The following is a 20,047-nucleotide window of genomic DNA, read 5'->3' as shown; positions in this document are numbered from 1 at the left end:
CCATACCTCTTTGTAAAGGATTGATAAAACATTGCCAAAGAAAATGTGCCATTCTGGCTAGATTCACATTTCTTTTCTTTTCTCTACTTTGGGATCCTAATTGCCTCAAAATACTAAGTTTTGTATTTATATTGTTTTATTTTCTTAAACAAAAACAATAAACTATAATAAACTCTTTGCTTTCTTTGAAAATTTGAATCAGGTCAAAGGAAGAGAGTTCAAGTGGATATGATGATTTGTTGATTTCATCAGCCAAACTAGTAAAAACGATTTCAGGTGATATAAGATATCTTGCATTCACTTGGAAAGCAATTGGTGTGATAGTAGGTCATTAAAGCATATTTAGTATTTGGTGTATAAAATGAGGCATGATTTGTTCAATGCTTGTCAGTAAAGTCCCTTTTCATGCTAAGTATTTGTTTGGAGACTTTAAAGGTCCCTTTTCATAGTAAAGTATTTGTTTATAGGCTCCTTCTGGGATGAGTATAGTTGGTGATTAGCAAAGCAAAAAAAAAAACGTTGTAGCTCTATTAGGGGCTAGTGTCTCCAAGAATACCGATCGCTAGGGTCTTCTAAACCTTTAGGATAGTTTCAAATCCTATTGGGCGTAAACATGCCCTATACTATCTAGGGGTAAAGCACTGTTCTGGTGCGGATACAACTTGCATGGAGACTTTCTAAATTTTCTCAAGTTATGCTCAATGGCTTGTAAGGTATTGCCTTATACTACTGTGTGGCAGACCATTGCGGATTAACACCTAAAGCATGGAGACAAGTCCTTGGACACCTTTTGGAAAGGCCTTTGGTAGTGTGACACAAGATCCTCTTTTGTTTTTGTCTACTTGGGATTATGATATATATGGTGGACAAGGAATGCCTTTATTTTTATCCTACATTGGGCATTTGTTTTGCATCTGGCAAGGATTCAAGCCCCCCTCCTCCTAGATACCCATAGATTAGGATCATCATCCCCAATGATTCTATAGATGACCTTTCTCGGCCTATCAGGATTCCATCCATGCATGAAAGGTCCCTCACTATGCAAATTTCTTACTTGGGCCTACCTTCATTGGATGTGTCAGAGACGGATCTCTTGTTAAGATGAGAGAGGTGGCAGACCTTAGCCTCACAAGAGGAGTGGGAGAGGGTAAAAGAGAAGGCCAAAAAAAAAGAGGTGAAGAAGGAGATAGCAGCTGAGGCAGAGAGAGCAGATGTCAAATAGAGCCAAGGCAGGGGTTGAGCAAAGATAACAAATATAGAGAGGATTAAGGAAATAGAGGCAAGTAGAGGGGAAATGGAAAGTGGTTAAAGATCTCAATGCTGCTGAATGAGCGACAACAGGAAGCCCCGCAACCACTTGCGCCTATGGCTCCCCAAAGCCCAAGGTAGATGCTACTTAGCTTCTTGCACTTGAGATGTTTGATCCCTAGTGTGTTCTTGACTCACCAATTTCTTCAACACCTACAAGAGACATAGATCTCTTGATTGAGAGACTCACATCTCCAGCTCTAGCACATACCCCAAAAGTTAGTCTTCCAAATTTTATGCTCAATGGTTAGTGCCACTCAATATACAAAGGGAATGATCGCTCAGAGAGAGAGCTCTACATCCAGGAGCAATAGATGGCATATTCCATGATTGAAAGGATTCCCTGCCTTGCACGAGGACTTTAGATTGTAGAGTGGAGGCTAGACAGATTATATACTGGGAGGTGGAGCTGAAAATGCATGGAGGAAAGGTCATGCAGGTGAGCAAGTGCCAAGGGCTGGAGAAGGTAGCAGTGATCTATGGACAGGCTGGACAGCCACGTGAAAGGAGTAGACTGAGTAGTGAAGGATGGAACTCAATAACGGAGATGCTAAGTGATTGAGAACACCATCTATTTAAAGATGAAGAACTGACCAAACAAGGGAGTTTGCTTATGGGACACAAAAACTCCTTTTAGAAATAAGTTTGATTTTTGAATTTGTCTAAATGAGCTAAATAAGGTTTAATGAGAAATGATCATTTTTTAAATTTAACATCCCCTCTCATACCCAAAATTAGAACCAAGAAGGCATTGCAAGTGTAGTTGACGTGGTGTATACCCTGAGATGTCCCACCCCAAAAGGTAGCTAGGGCATCGGTCTATGGGTGCACATTGGCTACCCAAGAACCTACCAAGACTGCAAAGGTCTTAGCTCAAGAGTCCAAAGTGCCAGCCCAAAGAGACCAAGGTGTGTGACAAAGGTTTCTGGGTGGGTGTTTGTGGCCTACCAGTATTTGCAAAGATGATGCAAAACTAGTTTGAACTTTTCTTTCTTTTGGAAGTAACTGTACCCATGGGGGGAAATAAAGGGTCAATTATTCCACAAATCACAAAATGGATAGTTTGTACTCAGCCACTTGCAAGGGTGTTGATGATGAAGGAAAGGGGTGAAGAGGTATGTAATGCTGGTGGAGATAGCTTAGGATCCAATGTGAGCAATGTGCTCCAGGGTACTTTGCACGATGAGTTGTGTAAACCTCATGTCATCCCTAAACTGAAATACAAAGCTTGGCATATAATTACCAAAAAAGAAGAGAACCTGTATACTAGTGTTTCATAGTGAGATGTTTCAGTGTGAAACAAAATAAAAGTGGAGAAAATATAAAATGAATAAGGAAATGTGTAGATGTAGAGGAAGACAAATGAAAAAATCCCAAAGCTAAGTTGCCTAAGGACAAATTAGCCTATAGGCGTGACTCATTAGCCTAATGAACTAAGTAATTCTAGACTAGCTTAGAGTATCCTAAGGGATTGAGAAGATGCTAGCCTAACGGTGTGGCCACCATCATGCACATCCATTAGTAGGTCTTCATCAATGAAACTTGTGATGATGTGGGGACGTGGTTCTAAGTTGGAGGTGCATCAGGAGACCCTGGAATAGTGGTTAGGAGTATGTGTGGTGAAAAGTCTAATGTGGTAGGATTAGTAGACCAATCAGCCAAACCTATAGCGGCTTTATAAGTGGGGGAAGAGGGGGTTGCCATATGGCACTTGTCCAATGGTATGCTATTGAGGTGGTTGTGTATCAGAAGTAGCTACAACAATAGATGCAATAGTTAGAGGAGGCTTTTTTCATTGTCTAGGGGGAGTATTACTCATGGATGTAGTCACAACTTCGTGTGAATTTCAGGCGGGAGACCTTAGGCCATAGTATGATACTTGTCGTCTATTTCAAGAGGAACAAGAGCACTAGATGCATCTATTGGAGGAGGGCTTTCTTGAATTGTCCAAGTGGAGTACCATGTGTGGATGTAGTCATGGCTTGGTTTGAAGGGAGACCCTAGGCCATAGTATAGCACTCGTTGTCCACCTGGCTGGAGTGTCTATAGTGTGTGCAAAACCTATTTTGTTTAGGGAGTTGCTACTAGATGGGTTTAGGTTCTTTGGTTTCTTTGTTCCGTTTGAGGAAGGGGTTTCACCATTGTTTTGGATTGGCTTTTTGTCTTTGCATTTGCCTAAAGATAAGAGCCATGGGTGGGACGGCATCACTAATGAGTTGTTTGAAACCTATGTAGCTTACTTGGCTGCAGTTTGAGAGCTTTATGTTAGCATGTTTGGATGACAAAAAACATGCTGTGCTCTTGAAAGGACTGTGTCATTAAACTGATTCCCAAAGTGTCGTCCCCTTTAGCTTCAAAGCATTGGCAAATGATTTCCTTAATGGGCTTTGTGTACAAGATTTTCCACACGACAAAATCTTGTCAAACCTCTTGATCCTTTATGTCTGTCTACTCCCGAGGTGCCTTTTGTACTCTCGTCTTTTTGTTTTGCTGAATCTGTTGTGTCTAGTTGATACATGATGGCTTAGAGCCACCTTGCACTTTGTGATCTTGTTATCCTATACTTTTTTTGTAATTAATATAACTACTCATTACGAAAAAAAAAAGAGACAGGCGCAACTTTTAGATGTGATCTCCAAATAGGGTTTCAAACCAGGTGTAGACAGTGGACAGACCAGGGGACCAGGGACTGAGGATGAGAAATCTGCTATATGTACATTCAGTGGTTAGATTGCAGACTTGACCAAGGACTCCATAGTTGCCTTGTACATCGAATGAGCCTATCCATACAGTACCGTACGATCTGTACAAAAGAACAAAGCATTTATGTCCACCGCACGTGGTGTGTTCTTGTGTCCGGTTAAAGTCACCTGCATCACGTTTTTTACTCGTTTTTCCCCACATGGCACTTTGGAGTCGTTGCTACTTGCCACTTGGACCATTGGTTGCCCACTGCTACCCCAGCCCCCTTGAATTCCATGCTCTAGCTTTGGATGCTCTTCTTTCACACTCGAGTCTTCTCTCTTCTTCCACCTTGGATCCCTCTCTTCTTCTACTCTCTTCTCTAGCCTATAAAAGGTGCTCCTCCCCTCCATCCTTCCACACCAAATCAACAAGCATTCTCAAGCTTCTCTCTTCAAGCCATCTTTCTATCTATCAATATTCAAGCCTATCCCGATTCCCACCCCCTCTCTCTCAAACATTCAAGCCTATTCCATCCCCTCTCTATCTTAACTTTCAAGCCTCTCACTCTTCCTGTCCTTCTCAAGGCTCAAGCCTCTCACTATCCCTTGGGTCTCTCTCTCTCTCAAGCCTCTCTCTCACTCACTCTCTTCATTAGCATCATGACTCATGAGAAGCACAAGGCCTTCAATTTACATGCGATCCACATGGAGAGAGAGACAAAGAAATCCAACTCCCACCATTGGACGTGCAAGTATTTCTGGAATCACTAGACAAGTGGTGCGACCTGACTTTTCAAACATCTTTTCAATATGCCGGGGAGGGGAGGGGGGATTTCCTCGATGCAAGGAAATCCCTCAAAACATTGCAGACGAGATTCTCTCCAATATGGAGGGGGATCCACTAGAGGTAGAGGAAGTGACATATCGGTATCAATACCTATGCCTACTAATGAGGAAGCATTGAATGTGGGTGTGTCTTCAACTGATGTGGGTGAGGCCTTCACTATTGGTGGTGGGGGCTTCACATTAGTATCCGGCTCCGGCCAAAGATAGAGTGGAGACTCATGCGGCATTGCAGAGGCAATTGTATCTCTCTCAAGCTCCCGATCATGTGTATGGATGAGTTTACTTTCTTAGAGAGGCAATGACTTGCGGATCCTATTTGGACTGCATAGACAAAATATGATTTCTCCATTCTCATAGACGGATGGAGTGATCGTAAGAAACAAGGCATAATCAATATACGTGTCTCATGTCCACTTAGTACTTACTTTTTGTGGGCCATAGACACCGGCAAGAGGGGGAGGAAAACAACATGTATATTTATCTATCGCCACATTTGGTAAGCTATCAGACTGAGTTGGATGCCATGAAAGAGCAATATGTTGTTGATTTGGACTTTGCTAATGTTTATAATCAGCTTTGCAATGGCCAAAGGCATAAATACTTTGTGCTAAGAGATGGATTTTTGATGATGCATGGATGACTGTGTGTCATAAAGCAGTTAAGGCCTAGAGTTATCACTGAGAGTCATGGTCCTCCATATGCAGGACACAAAGGTATTGATGCTACTGTCAAGGCAGTGAAGCATTTCTTTTATTGGGTATCTTTGAGGCATGATGTAGAACAAATTTTTAAGATATGCATCGTATGCCAGAAGGTAAAGCATGATAGGTAAAAGATGTTGGGTTTGTTGTAGCCCTTGCCTATCCTAGATAGGCCTTGGCAGAGCATTTCAATGGACTTTATTTTTTAGCTTCCTAAGATACCTAGGGGGAATGATAGAATATGGACTATCATTTGCAGGTTTAACAAATAAGTCCATTTCATTCTGGTGAGGAAGAAAATTAAGGTTAATCATATGGCTCGATTGTTTTTGTAGCACATCTTTAGGTATCATGGTATGCCAGAGTCGATCATTAGTGATTGAGACCCTAGGATGACCAGATTACTTTGGAAGGGGTTGTTTGAGAATATGGGTACCATGCTGAAATTCTCATCATCCTTGCATCCACAGACAGATGGCTAGTTTGAGGAAGCAAATTCCACATTGTTAGTTATTTTAAGATGCTATGTTGCAGACCACAAGACACAGCGGGAGTAGTATTTGCCCTTGGTTAAGTTTACTTACAACAACACAACACATAGTTCTATGGGCAAAGCTCCATTTGAGGTGGTTGAGGATGGCAAGAAGGTACCACCTATTTTGCAAACTAAGGATAAGATCTTTGAGGTTGATCGTTATGTGGAAAACTTGGATGTAGTCTATGCAAAGATAAAATATGTAGTTCAAAGATTGCAAGAAAAGTAAAAGAGAGCAATTGGTCATCACAGATGTGAGTTTACAGAGGGTGATTATGTATTGCTGCGTTTTGAAAAGGCAAGGCTGAAAAAGATAAACGGAAGAGAAAGATTATATCCGAAGTTGAGTATGAGATACTATAGGCCCTTCCAGGTATTGGAAAAGATCAGGGATGTGGCATATCGGCTGAAATTACCTCCACATTGGCGGATACACAATACCTTTCATGTCAGGTTGTTGAGGCCTTTTCTTGGTGATGTGCCAAAGGACATGCCTGCTGAAATTTAGTGTGAAGTTGAGGAGCTAGATTAGATTTTGGTTCCGAGTAGATTTTGGCATATAAGAAAAGAAAGGTTGAAGGTAAAGTTTCCAAGAGATACTAGGTGAAATTTTAGAATTATTCAATTCACCAATGGATGGAAGAGGATGACTTGGCAGACCATCCTCAGTTGTTCCAGCTTTACCTAGATGCTGTTGGGTTTTCACTTACGTCTATGCTCACAGAGGAGTGTCGATGATCAGTAGGACACTTGGACACTTTTTACTCTCGGTACGAGAGGTTTTTTTCCCCTAGACTTATTGTCTTATTTCGTATGTGCTTATGCCACACAATTACGAGCACTTATTGTGTTCGGATGTGAACACCCCCTACAACTCTAAGGTTTAAGGGTTGTACTTTGTACTTTCAGATTACACTCTTTAAGTCTTTTTCATTGGGTGTCGTGCTCCACTCTCCACACTGTCTACTGCACTCTGAGTTGAACTTTGATCCTCTCTTCATCTCACATTTGGTATCAGAGCTGAGGCTCTGCATAGTTTAGCTTTGTTCAGCCTCCAGGAGTCCCGATTTAGTGCCTCCTATCCACTGTCAACTCTGGAGCTGCTCTGCCCCGCTTAGTTAGCTAGCATCACTCTAGAAGCAGACACCCTGGATGTGCCTCCATAAGCCCCTTTAGCGCTGCTTGTGTCTGCTTGTGTTTGCTCTTGCTGACGCCCCTGACTAGCGACCTGGGCCACATAGCCTTTGGTCCGCCCGCCCCTTATAATGCCAAGCACCGCCCGAGTCAGTTGCTTGTCAACTCGTCTGGGAACGCTGCCCGTCCTCCTGCGACTCCTACCCTGTGCCCCTGCTTGGTCCCTGCGTCTTCAATCCCTCTACGTAGTCTGTCTCGTGCTCTCTTCTACCTGTGCAGTGCCGCCTAAGCCTATGACTTGCCCCAGCCATGCCTCAGCAGCGCCCGAGCCGCCACGCCAGCTGCACACGACTACATCTAGCCATCTGCGCCTATCTCTGCATCTACTGCCTCTCCAACTCGACATTTTTGAGATATTTTTTTTTCTTAAAATTTATTTTTTATTCGAGATTCACTTCTAGAAACAAGGCTTAAGCCTAGGTAGACACAGAACTCTGAGTACATGTCTGGGATACAGTTGATGCAATTTTCTTGGCAAATTTATCAGAAATTTTGGGGCTTTTGAGTTTTTTGAAGACATTGGCACATGTACTATAGTCTCAGTGAGAGATAGACTGTTTTAGACGATTTTGGGACAAGAAATTTTGAGGTTTTTGCTCATATAGTGTTGCTGAACATTGAATGCACCTTGGACTGTGTGCATTACAGACAATTTTGACAGTGTATCTCAGTGTACTAATTGCAACAAGATATTTGCTGTAATTTCTAGAAATTTTGGAGATTTCTAGGTTATTCTAGCTTGGACATTGCTCTTTTGCCTTCTTTTGGTATTAATTATCATGGCAAATCAGGGAGGAGATGTATTTATCTATGTATCTAAAGAGGACAGATTGGATAGTAACAATTACTCACTTTGGTCTTTCATGATGAAGAATGTGCTTGTTCGGAAAAATCTTTGGGATTATGTCAGTGGAGAAGAAGTTAGGCCTAGAGTTGTGGCTGTTGCTACTTCTTAGGGAGGATGTGGACAATGGGCACCTCAGCTTGCTCCACTTTAGCCACTTCTCCAAAGATCAGCAGCTCAAAAAGCATGGGATACACGGGATGCACAGGCTTTGTCGCTGATCGCATTGGCAGTTCAGCGGCCCATCATCCCCCACATTCGTTTGGCAGCTTTTGCACGAGAAGCTTGGCTAACTTTGGAGCAGATATTTGCTGGTAAGAATGAAGCCGGCATCTCTTTCTTAAAGAAAGAGCTTGAGACATTGAAAATGGATGAGGGTGATTCTATGCAGGATCACTCAGGACTTGCATGAGCAACTTATGAATGTTGATGAGTACTATTCAGATGGACAACTGATATCTACTACATTGAACTCATTACCTCCTTCGTACTTGGCTTTCCACACTGTCCTAAACCTCACAATGAGAATAACCCCACAGCCTATTTCCTTTTTTCAGTTAGTCAGTTGCTTCTAGAGGAGGAGTAAGCAAGAAGAAATAGTGGTGTGGATATCATAGCCTCTGAGTAGGCTTTTATGGCTAGACATAAGGGCAAAGGCAGCCAAGTAAAGAATGCTCTGCAGAGCTCTAGGACTTTAGGCACCTCACAAGGAAGTAAAAAACAAGGGGGCACGCAAGCCAAAAAGTGCAAATGCCATTATTGCAAGAAGCCAGGCCACTACATCACTGAGTGTAGAAAGCGCATCGCCAAGGAGAAGAAAAAGGAGTCAGGAATGTTTGTTTTTTATGCTCCTTGCACTGCTACTGATTCCACGTCCTTTGTTGCAGACAAGGACTATTGCTTTTACACATGCAGTTATGACAGTTCTTGGGCTGATCAAGCATTTAGCTCTACTAAGGATGTAGGCACTTGGTTTTTTAACAGTGGTGCTTTTAGGCACATCACATCTCGCAGAGATTTTTTTTGCTTCATTGGTGCAGCTCCAGTTGGCAAGTCTGTACAGTGTGCCAATAATGCATCATACCTTGTTAGAGGTATTGGGGAGATTGTGCCCACAACCATTGATGGCTCTATTCTCTGCCTACAGGATGCTTTGTTTGTGCCCGGTATAAAAAAAGATCTGCTCTCTATTTCTTCTATGGCACGTTGTGGATTTGCAGGTCACATTTGATGATGATAGATGTATGGTGAGAGACAATGAATGCATGACTTGGGTCTTGACTGGTACTTTATATTATGAGTTATATGAGTTGGATGCTCTTTTAGTTGATCAGTCAGCATACTTGGCATCCACTCTTACTCCTTCTATGATACATGCAGAGTTATGGCATGCTTGCATGGGGCATGTGAACTTTGGTAGCTTGATGCTTTTACAGCGTAATACACAGATGCTAGATGGATTACCTCTTCTGGAGAGACCTCCTGAGCACTTGTGCGAAAAATGTATTGTGAGGAAAATGCATCGGTTTTCGTTTCCTTGTGATGTTGCTTTTAGAGCCACAACCATGTTACAGTTAGTGTATTTAGATGTATGTGGGCCTATGCAAACAAAGTCATTGGGAGGATGTTACTATTTTATGACTTTTATTGATGATTTTACTCGATTCTATTGGGTCTACTCTTTGGTGAAAAAGTCAGAAGTGTATGATGCATTCTTGGCTTTGGTTGCACTTGTTGAGAACCAATTTGGCTGTAAAATAAAGACTCTCCGTTTGGACCGAGGGGGGGAATATATGTCCGCTATGCTGAACTTTGTTTTGAAGTAGAAGGGCATTATTCATTAGTTCACTATTGCTTATACTCCACAGCAGAATGAGGTTGTAGAGAGGAAGAATCGGTCACTCATGGAGATGGCCAGATGTATGCTGAAAGCAAAGAGCTTGCCATATAGTTTTTGGATGGAAGTTGTAATGTGTGCTTGCCATGTTTTAAACAGATGCCCCACCAAAGCATTAAAGAAAATTACACCTTTTGAGGCTTGGAACAGCCAGAAACCTTTTGTTGGACACTTTCGTATCTTTGGGTGTCTTGGATATGCACACATTTCCTAGGTACTCAGAAAAAAGTTGGATAACAAGGCTGTCAAATGCATTTTTGTGGGATATAGTAGTGAGAGCAAAGACTACAGACTCTATGATCCTGTCTCTAAAAAGGTGTTTGTCAGTAGGGATGTACTCTTTGATGAAAAATTAGAATTATCCCTTGCTGGTTTAGACACATATCAGGCTGCCCGTGATGCATTTGAAGGGCTGCTGCCCATTACATTTGGTTACTCAGCTAGAGTTTCAGCAAGTTAACTCAATGTTCAGCCAGCTGCTCCGTTAGAAAATGCAGAAAATCAGCCATTTGCTGATTTGAATAATTAGCAAAGTGCTGAAACTAAAATTCAGCAAGAGCTTATGCACAGTCAGGAGGCAAGACAAATGCATAGATGGTATTTATAGACTATGAAAGATAGTCATCTGGATGCACCCATGACTGGTCGTACTAGAAGGCAAGCTCGTATGTATGATATTGCACATACCATGGAGTTGGTTATGGTAGCAAGCACACTTCATGATGAGGAGCCTGAATGTTTTGAGGATGCACAACAAAGTGTGCATTGGATGGCAGCAATGCAAGCTGAATTGGATTCTATCACTAAGAATCAAACATGGGATTTAGTGTCTTTGGCCTTTGGGAAGAAAGCTATTGGAACAAAATGGGTCTACAAGCTAAAACGGAATGCAGATGGATCCATTGAGAAATATAAGGCAAGGCTTGTAGCTAAAGGCTATGCACAGAAGAAAGGCACTGACTATGAGGAGACATTTGCTTGTTCCTCCCAAACGACGACCATCAGGTCTATGGTTGCTTTGGCTGCCCATTATAGATGGATTGTGTATCGGTTGGATCTTAAAACTGCATTTTTACATGGGGAACTTCTTGAGGAAGTATATGTACAACAGCCGATTGGTTTTGCAGTTGAGGTATCTGAACACTTGGTTTGCAAGCTGAAAAAGGCTTTATATGATTTGAAACAAGCTCCTAGAGCTTGGTATGCAAAGATAGATGCCTTTTTGCTAAGCCAAGGGTTTATAAAGAACTCATCTGAGTCTACTCTTTATGTATGTAAAGAAGGGGGATCCATGCTAATCATTTGTCTATATGTTGTTGATCTTTTGCTTACAGGGACACATGTTGATCAAATTTCAGCATTCAAACAAAATTTGCAGCAAACTTTTGAAATGTTTGACTTAGGGTCTTTGCTTTATTACTTGGGCATCTAGTTCATACATGATGCTAGAGGTATTGGTTTATCACTGTCAAGATACATTGGTAAACTTCTTGAAAAGTTTGGCTTGCAGGATTGCAAGCCAATCTGTACACCAATGGAACATGGACTAAAGCTGTTATTACATGATGACAGTGATTTGTTTGATATATGCACATGCTCTAATAGTCGGATGTCTTATTTACCTATGCAACACTAGGCCGGACATACAGTTTGTAGTTTCAGCCCTGAGCAGATATATGCATAAGCCACGCATATCACATTGGCAAGGCGTTAAGCGTGTCTTTCGTTACTTATAGGGTACTAGATCTCTTGGATTGTTTTATGCCAAGGGGGGACCACTGGGCTGGTGATTATGATTCACGTTACTCTACTAGTGGCAATTATTTCTTTCTTGGCTCATCTTGTATATCTTGGCTTAGCAAGAAACAATCCATTTTTGCCACATCGTCATGTGAAGCTGAATACAAGGCAGCTTTCACTACCACAGTTGAATGTGTATGGATTAAACCTCTGGATGTATCTGTTACAAAGCCTACTCCTTTGTTCACTGACAGTCAGAGGGCCATTGCAGTGGCATGGAACCTAGTGTTTCATGCACGCACGAAACACATTGAGATACATTATCACTTTGTCAGAGAGAGGCTACATGCAAGTGATATCAGCCTTGTCTGTTGTTCTACCACCAGTAATGTGACAGACATCTTCACCAAAGCTCTTCCTCGTGACAAATTTGAAGCATTTCGCAATGCTTTAAATTTGATCTCCTTTGGTGGTGGATGATCCTTGTACTCTTGATCACTCTTCAGTCCAGGGGGGTTTGTTGGGTTTTCACTTATGCTTATACTCATAGAGGAGTATTGGTGATCAGTAGGACACCGAGGCACTTTTTCCTCTTGGTACGAGAGGTTTTTTCCCTAGACTTATTATCTTATTTCGTATGTAATTATGTCACATTCGGGTGTGAACATCCCCTACAACCCTAAGGTTTAAGGGTTGTATTTTGTACTTTCAGGCTACACTCTTTTAGTCTATTGCATTGGGTGTCGTGCTTCACTCTCCACACTGTCTATTGCACTCTGAGCTGAACTTTGATTCTCTCTCCATCTCATAGATGCCTTTTAGTTGGAGCTGACTTTAGTTCGGGCTCTGTTAGATTCAGCGGAGTAAGGGTCTGAAGTATGATGCTCAAGGGGGAGGTAGCACTTCCACTTCTCCAGTTATGGATAACTCTTATATGTAGTGGATCTCGGATGTATTCAGCATGCATCCAAGGTATTGCGTTGACAGTATATTTGCCACGAGGTCACTACTTAGTGTACTAGTCATTATGAGATGTATACAGATGAGTATGAGTTTCACTCGGGCATTGGAACTGTACAAATGGTTGAGCAACAATGCGCAATGTTGTGTTAACTATGATACCTTGTGGAAATTCCAATCCACTATTTTGCTTTTGATATATTTAATACTACAAATGAGGACGATATGAGGACATTCATTTTTGAAACCTCACTTAACATGTGGATTAATTTTTAATCACATGGTAAAAAGCAAATGTTGCAGATGTGAGGTGTAACTGGGGTTAGAGTAAATTTATGAGCCTGTAATTCGAGAAATCACGGGATGTCAAAGGCAAAAGTTACTATAAGTTATACGGCACAGATACTTAGTGGTATTTGGTGCCAGTAACTAGCCTAGGTCATTCATTTGGCTATAAGTGTTAGTTGGTGATACTAGAGAGGTGGCATTTAATGGTACCTAATGCCAATGTGATGGTCAAAGATGGTGCAGAGATACTCGGGAATGAAAGTTGGCTAGGCAATTCAATTATTGATAAATTAGATTGTTTTTTAAAGATACCAAAATAATTATTAGATTAATTTTTAGTATTTAAAGACTTAAAATTAATATTTAATTATGGATAATGCTGGAAAAACCATTTGGAAAGGTTGCCACTTGTCAAAAATGCCCATGCAAGATTAAAAAACGTCTTTAGAGGTTGGAGAGAGGCATTTTAGTGCATTTAACTTGCAAGAGAGAGGGAGGAGATATTGCTGGTCTGATTGGCAGCCATTGGAGGATCTTCTGAGGCAGCTAGGGGCAGGAGAAGACCAATCAACAGTAGATGATGGTATCTACAGGCTGTTGAGACGAGACAACAGCAGTAAATGACTGATTTTCTTCAGTTCTTTGCATCTACAAGTTGTTTAGACAAGGCAGGAGTAGTAACTGTCAGATTTTCTTCAGTTCTTTGTGAAGTCTGAATTTTCTCTCTCCTCAACATTCTCTCTCATTTCTCAGCCTTTCCATAGCCTTGCTCCAAAGATTACAGCATTGAGACCATGAGAGACTGAGAAATTTCAGATTTCTCTGCTATAAACCCTAATCTAGAGCAGAAATTAGGGTTTAGTAGCAGCCTCAGGAAGCGTGCCAAAATTTGGAAGCTCTAAGACTTAGATTAAATAGGACTGAAGCTGTTTTTAGTCAAATTCAAGTGGAGGGACTAGCAAATCTATGAATTTGGGGCATTTTTCATCTCCATCAAAGCAGGTAAAGGCCAATTGATTGCCCAAATCAAGGGACGAATCAAATTGAAGACTTGCTAGTCATTTTGGACAGCAAGGGGAGTTGGAATACTAAATGGGATTGGGTGAATTTGATGCTTCATCAAGAATGCAGAGTTACATACCATGCTTGACAGGTCTTCTCTATTGGCAGCTCGATATGATTGAGATGGCGGATATCCTCCCTTGATAGGATTTGGTTTCTTGGCACACTGTAGTTTCTTTAGTCCCCCTGCAGGCCACCTAGTTTCTTTGTACTTTTGATTGTGATTGTATCTTTGTACTCTTGGAACTATTATACTTTTGAGATTATGTTTTGGTAATTAATAAAATTACCCTTTACGAAAAAAGAAAAAGAGAGAGAGCTCAATTGGTTAAGTTGAACACATGGTGATTAGAGGGTCTTGAGTTCAATTCCTATATTTGCACAATCATTTAGCAGAGGAATAAAAAAAGGGAGATTTGAACCCGGTTAGTGGGTTGATAAAACAAGTGGCTTACCACTCAGGTAGCCATTTGATTACTAAAAAAAGAGAGAGTGACTTGTCCATGAAAATCTAGTCTTTGTTTTAAAAAGTAGAAACATGGTGCGCACAACCTATGTGCAGGTATTAGTAAGTTCTACATTGATTTGGAGAGGCTATGCAGAAAATGTCGGATCTAGAGCATGGCTATGGAGGTTGAAAGAGGAAGAGTGAGCTCATGAGGTAACAAACATCAAGACTAAATGTCACACAAATGAATTGGGTTTCAAGATGGAAGCTTGGACTCATAAACACAATCTTGTGTAGTGGACTGACAATGACATAGACACTTTGTTGGGAGTACAAAAGTACTATGACATCTCATTCAAAAAGAGCAAGTACAATGCTTTATAGGAATAGACTAGGCTGCACTTTCCACCACTGTGCATATGGGATTTTGCATCCCGAGCCCACACTGCTCCATACAAAGAGGCTAAGCTAGGTGTGATTGCCAATATCTCAACACCCCTTCTCAATCACAATCAGAGAAGTACAAAGTGTATAGAGGCTTTAGTGAGCAACTACTTGAAAAGTGTGGGCACACCACAAACATGGTAAGTACCAGAGGCTGTTACAAAGTGAGCAACTACTTGAAAAGTGTGGGCACACCACAAACATGGTAAGTACCAGAGGCTGTTACAAAAAAGGCTAAGTGTGGGTACTAAAGACGTGGTGGACATCCAAAGGTTGTAATAGGGGCCTCACAAAGTGTACAGAGGCTGTCGTACAAGGTTACATGAGGAGTTTACAAGCTTATGTCAGAAGCATTAGGGGTAGGCAATACAAGGCTAAAAAAGTCTATCAAAATAGAAGGATTGATGAGGTTTATCCTTCTCCTAGTGGTCTTCTTTTTCTTTTGTTCCACGATTTTCTTATTCTTTAACAGCAACTAGATAGGCCTTTTGGGACCTCTTGGCATGACAACATTTCTCCGTGTGCTCGATCCTTTTGCAGAAGTCACATATTAGTTGATCTTTCTTGCCCTTGTATCTGGTATCTACATATAACATTTGTTCGTCTTTAGAGGTGCTTGGTTCTTCTTTGGATTTTACATTCTTTTCTTCTCTAGCAGGGAGGCCTTAATGCCAACCAGTTTAGGACTAGGCATGTTGATCAATATAGTTGACACATTATTATAGTCAGGAGAGGGATGCTTTTTAACAACACACCAATACAAATATCTTTATCCATCTTGAGATCAATTCCTGCAAGTTGAGTTAAGAGACTTTCCATGTAGTTTAAGTGAGTTGCAAGAGATGTGTTTAATTTCATATCTAGCTTGAAAAATTCAATCAGTAATCCATACTTAGATGACTTTGATTGTGCACTAAACAAAGTATCTAATCTCTTCCATGTATCATTAGAGGTTTCACAGGTATCCACATGGTGGATGTAACTGTCATCCAATTCCAGCTTAATGATGGCCTGTGCTTTGTCATCATTCTTTTACCAAGTAACTGCAAGGTCCGCATCTCGAGGCTTCTTCTCCTTGCCATTGGTAATGGCCCAAAGACCCTTCTTCATTAGAATGAACTTGATGCAGGTTTGCCAGGTGTGAAACCTAACCTCTTTGAACCGAACAGTTGGAGAGTCTGCCCATGCTGGAGTGGAATTTTCTCAAGTCCTCTTGGCTGAAGTAAGTCACCTATATGACCAACAAATTTCCTATGATAACTCTTGGAATAATGCTCACAGTAGGGAGAGAGAACATGTCCAATTTACAACAACGAAATTTGCGCCAGATCTGTGTTTTTCAACAATGTCGGGCACTATGTTTAGCAATTTTGGGCTGGAAAGATGCGCCTTGACTTAAGGAACAACTCTTGAGAAGAAAGTTCGAAGAGATATGGCCTGGTTGAAGAGAGATGACTGCTCCAATGGAGGTAGGTAGGTGTTGTCTATGGCAGCGAAGAGAGAGAGAGAGTGAAGATGGAGGTGGAAGATGAAGGGTTTATGTCAAGCTGAGCTAACCAAAGATTGAGAGGAGCTGAAGGAGTGATTTGTAGAGCTGAGCCATGCTCGACTGGGCTCTAATACCATGTAGAAAATGTCGGATCTAGAGCATGGCTACGGAGGTTGAAAGAGGAAGAGTGAGCTCATGAGGTAAGAGACATCAAGACCAAATGTCACACAAGTGAATTAGGTTCCAAGATAGAAGCTTGGATAAACACAATCTTGTGTAGTGGACTGAAATGACACAGACACTTTGCTGGAAGTACAAAAGTACTATGACATTTCATTCAAAAAGAGAGCAAGTACAATGCTTTATAGGAATAGATTAAGTTGCACTTTCCACCACTGTGCATATGGGATTCTGCATCTTGAGCCCACACTACTCCATAAAAAGAGGCTAAGCTAGGTGTGATTGCCAATATCTCAACAGGCTGGACTGTTCATATATTTGAATGCCCACCATATTTCTCTTGGAAAAGTAGACTTGGCATTGTCTTATGTGCCTTGGGAATCTAACTCTACCTACGGAGGCTAAGAATAGTGCAATTTTGTGCATTTTCTCACAATTGGTTTGTATGGTCCACTTCTCAGATTGATTCCTTTGTCTCTGATTACAGAAACCAAAAATAGTGGATTGTTCCTCTTCCAAGGTGGATTCGACTCTTTTAATGTCAGTTGCTCTTTAGCTCACTCGATAAAAAGAGAGGAGCTCTATGTCTTTTCCAAACAAAGGGCATAGACATTGTAATATAACCTTTTTCTGCTTGCTACTTTTTGTTCACTACAAAAGTGGGCCTTGGAGAGGATTGGATTTCAAAAGAGCTTATATATAATTTCAGATTCTGTTTTTCCAACCCTGGATTTTGTGGTTTGTAGGTTCTGATGTAGATGAGGAGCCAAGATCAAGAATCTTCCCGAAAAAGAGGAATTACTCTGTTGGAAGTGCAGAATATCTCCATCATGTGGAGAAAAATAGAGCCATAAAGGTTCACACATGCATTCTAACAACTTTGCATCTCATCCCTGCAATGAACAAGAAGTTCTCTGAATGTTTTAGTTATAGGACATAGTCAATTGGTATTTGTCCTGTACAGTTATGTGAAAGGTTCTTTTAATGATTTAATGCTAACACATCTGCTTTGTTTCTATCATTGGCAGATCAGAGACACTAGTGTGGCATTTGGCCTTTCTGTTGCCTTGCTGACAGGCTTGTGTTATGCATTCTTTTCACCGCTAGTGAACATAGCAACAAATGATCAATTTCATCTTTTACAACAGGGTGTGGACAGGCTTAGTGTTTACTCAACTTTCTTCTACTTCTCTCTGGCTTTTCTGGTGGTTGCTGTAGCTTTCAACGTATACTTATTATATCATCCAATCCTTGGCCTTCCAAAATCCTCGATATCCTGTTACATGAAGGATAATAGAGGCCGGATCTTAGCAATTTTAGCTGGCCTTGTGTGTGGGGTTGGAAATGGGTTTCAGTTCATGGGTGGAGAAGCAGCAGGATATGCTGCTGCAGATGCTGTGCAGGTCAGCTTTGTGTTGAACAGCGCTTATTTCAGCTACAGGAATATTTGGTTCTTTCAGTTCTTTGCTAATGTCAAGTCTCAATATATCACAATGTAATGGCATGTGATCATAAAGAACACCAAGATCATCAAAGCTCGTTAAATAAGTTGAATTATGTATCATGTAGAAAGTTTTTGGTTTATTCAGTTCAATACAATAAATCGTTACTGACACTAAGTACTTGTGTGTTTCTAATTCAGGCATTACCACTGGTGGGGACATTTTGGGCAATACTGTTGTTTGGAGAGTACCACAACTCTTCTGGAAAGACATACGCTCTTCTTGCTGGGATGCTGTCGATGTTTCTTATTGCTATAAGCCTTCTTATTGCATCTGCACGACAGAGAACTGTATAGCTAATATGTTCTGATGGCATACTTGCAGAAACTCTAGGGCTCGAGTGTCAGAAAGGGTTAGGGACTGCATGGCAATTATGCAGTGGAAAATTTTGCAAAGGGTTTCTGTGGAGGGATTTTGTGTAGATGTTTGAGTGCTTTGATAGAATGTGTTCGGCCTGCACAGCCTCTTGGCTTGCACAGTATGTTTAGATTTTAACCTTCAAAATAAAATGTAGGATTACCATTCGAAGTTCGTAGCTTCCCTTTCAATGTACCTCATTATCTCTGAAAAAAATGCATCAGGATCCACTTAATTAAATCAAACATGCATATCGTTTATCGCTCAATGATTCTTTTGTATCCTCCATTGAAAAGTGGAAGTGCTTGAGCCATCCAGGTTACAGGGGGGCCAATAGAGTGCGATCTATCAATCCCCCGTTATATATGTTTTTTCAGAGTCAGTCACACTTATTTCCTTGTAGTTGTATATATCAGATGGATCTTTTTAAAAAACACTTTGGGGCATTTTGATATTTTTATCAAGTAGACCTAGTTACAAATGAAAGGTTCACAAAGAGTGACAATAGAGGCCCATAAGAGGGACATACAAGGATAGATTGTCTTAAGGTCTTATAAAGTTTATAATATAAACAAAGTTGTGGCTCAATTGTTTGACCCACATTAAGCTTACATATAATTTTAAAAAAACTGTATGTGTCTTGAAAAGATACGCCATTTTTGCAAAATTGTTACTAAATTAGGGTGGGATGCGTTTTGCTTTTAGGGGGAGCGTTGTTGTATTGGCCCCTTTACCCTATGGAAAACTAAAGGTCCTGCAAAAGATCCTTGGGCCTCAACTAAGAGGCACCAAAATGATCTGAGAAACACGTGAAAATAGTCAAATGCACCTTGGCCTTTAAAAGTATTTTAAAACATCTTTTTAACATGTTTGTCTTATGTCATTGCTTGATTATTTGTGTGCATTGAATATCTGGACCTTGGAATAGACATACAAGGTGATAAAACTTGCAAGGCCATGGGCTTCACATGTGATATGAGGGGCTTTGGAACATACTCTTATTCAAGAGCTTCAACACATGCATTGGTGGTTGCCTCTCACATAATTGTCATACTTGCTCTAATAAAAATCGAGGCTAAAATTGATATTGAGCATAGTGAGTAATGATTTACCTCTTCATTCTAGTCTTTCTCCCATGCTTATTGCAAACTCCATGATGCTCCCTATGTCATCAAAGCTATTATCACCAACTTCACGTGCACATGGAGAGGAGATAGAGATAGTTCGAAGATGGGCAAGAAGAGCTTCACTCTAGTTTCTCTCTCACACACACACTCAACCTCATGCATAGTCTCTACTTAACCTCTCACCTAAAAGAGGTGGATCCTTAGGCTAATTCTTATGTCAAAATATGTATGGAATTCATTTTAATTAAGATTTAGTATCAACAAGTAATTGATAAGTCCTAAGGACAAAACCAATTAAAAAATAAGATTGTGTAATAAATTTGATTCAAGAAATGTGTGACATTTAGTTCAATTGTATCATTTGTCTATACCATCTATATGAACATGGTTTTTTTTCCCACTTTTTTTTTTTGGGGAAGGAGGTTGCAAAACTTGGGGAGC

General features: G+C 40.8%; 1 protein-coding gene across 5 annotated transcripts in view; it reads left to right on the top strand.

Annotated features, from left to right (window-relative positions):
* Positions 1–18,724, top strand: part of LOC148021714 (ureide permease 1-like) — an 84,356-nt gene extending 65,632 nt beyond the window's left edge. For all 5 annotated transcript variants that reach the window (XM_087697227.1, XM_087697230.1, XM_087697226.1 and 2 more), the window contains 4 exons: positions 203–276; positions 17,367–17,476; positions 17,649–18,023; positions 18,263–18,724. In XM_087697227.1, coding sequence (XP_087553353.1) covers positions 203–276; positions 17,367–17,476; positions 17,649–18,023; positions 18,263–18,418 — 715 coding nt within the window. In that variant the 3' untranslated portion in view covers positions 18,419–18,724. The remainder of the gene's footprint in view (positions 1–202; positions 277–17,366; positions 17,477–17,648; positions 18,024–18,262) is intronic.
* Positions 18,725–20,047: the final 1,323 nt, after the last annotated feature.

The sequence above is a fragment of the Lygodium microphyllum genome, chromosome 17 (genome assembly GCF_053477565.2).
Source record: "Lygodium microphyllum isolate KBCC chromosome 17, Lygodium_microphyllum_v1.1.10, whole genome shotgun sequence".
Classification (NCBI taxonomy): domain Eukaryota; kingdom Viridiplantae; phylum Streptophyta; class Polypodiopsida; order Schizaeales; family Lygodiaceae; genus Lygodium; species Lygodium microphyllum.
Note: the sequence above shows the minus strand (reverse complement) of the source record. Positions and strands in the feature narration are given on the sequence as shown.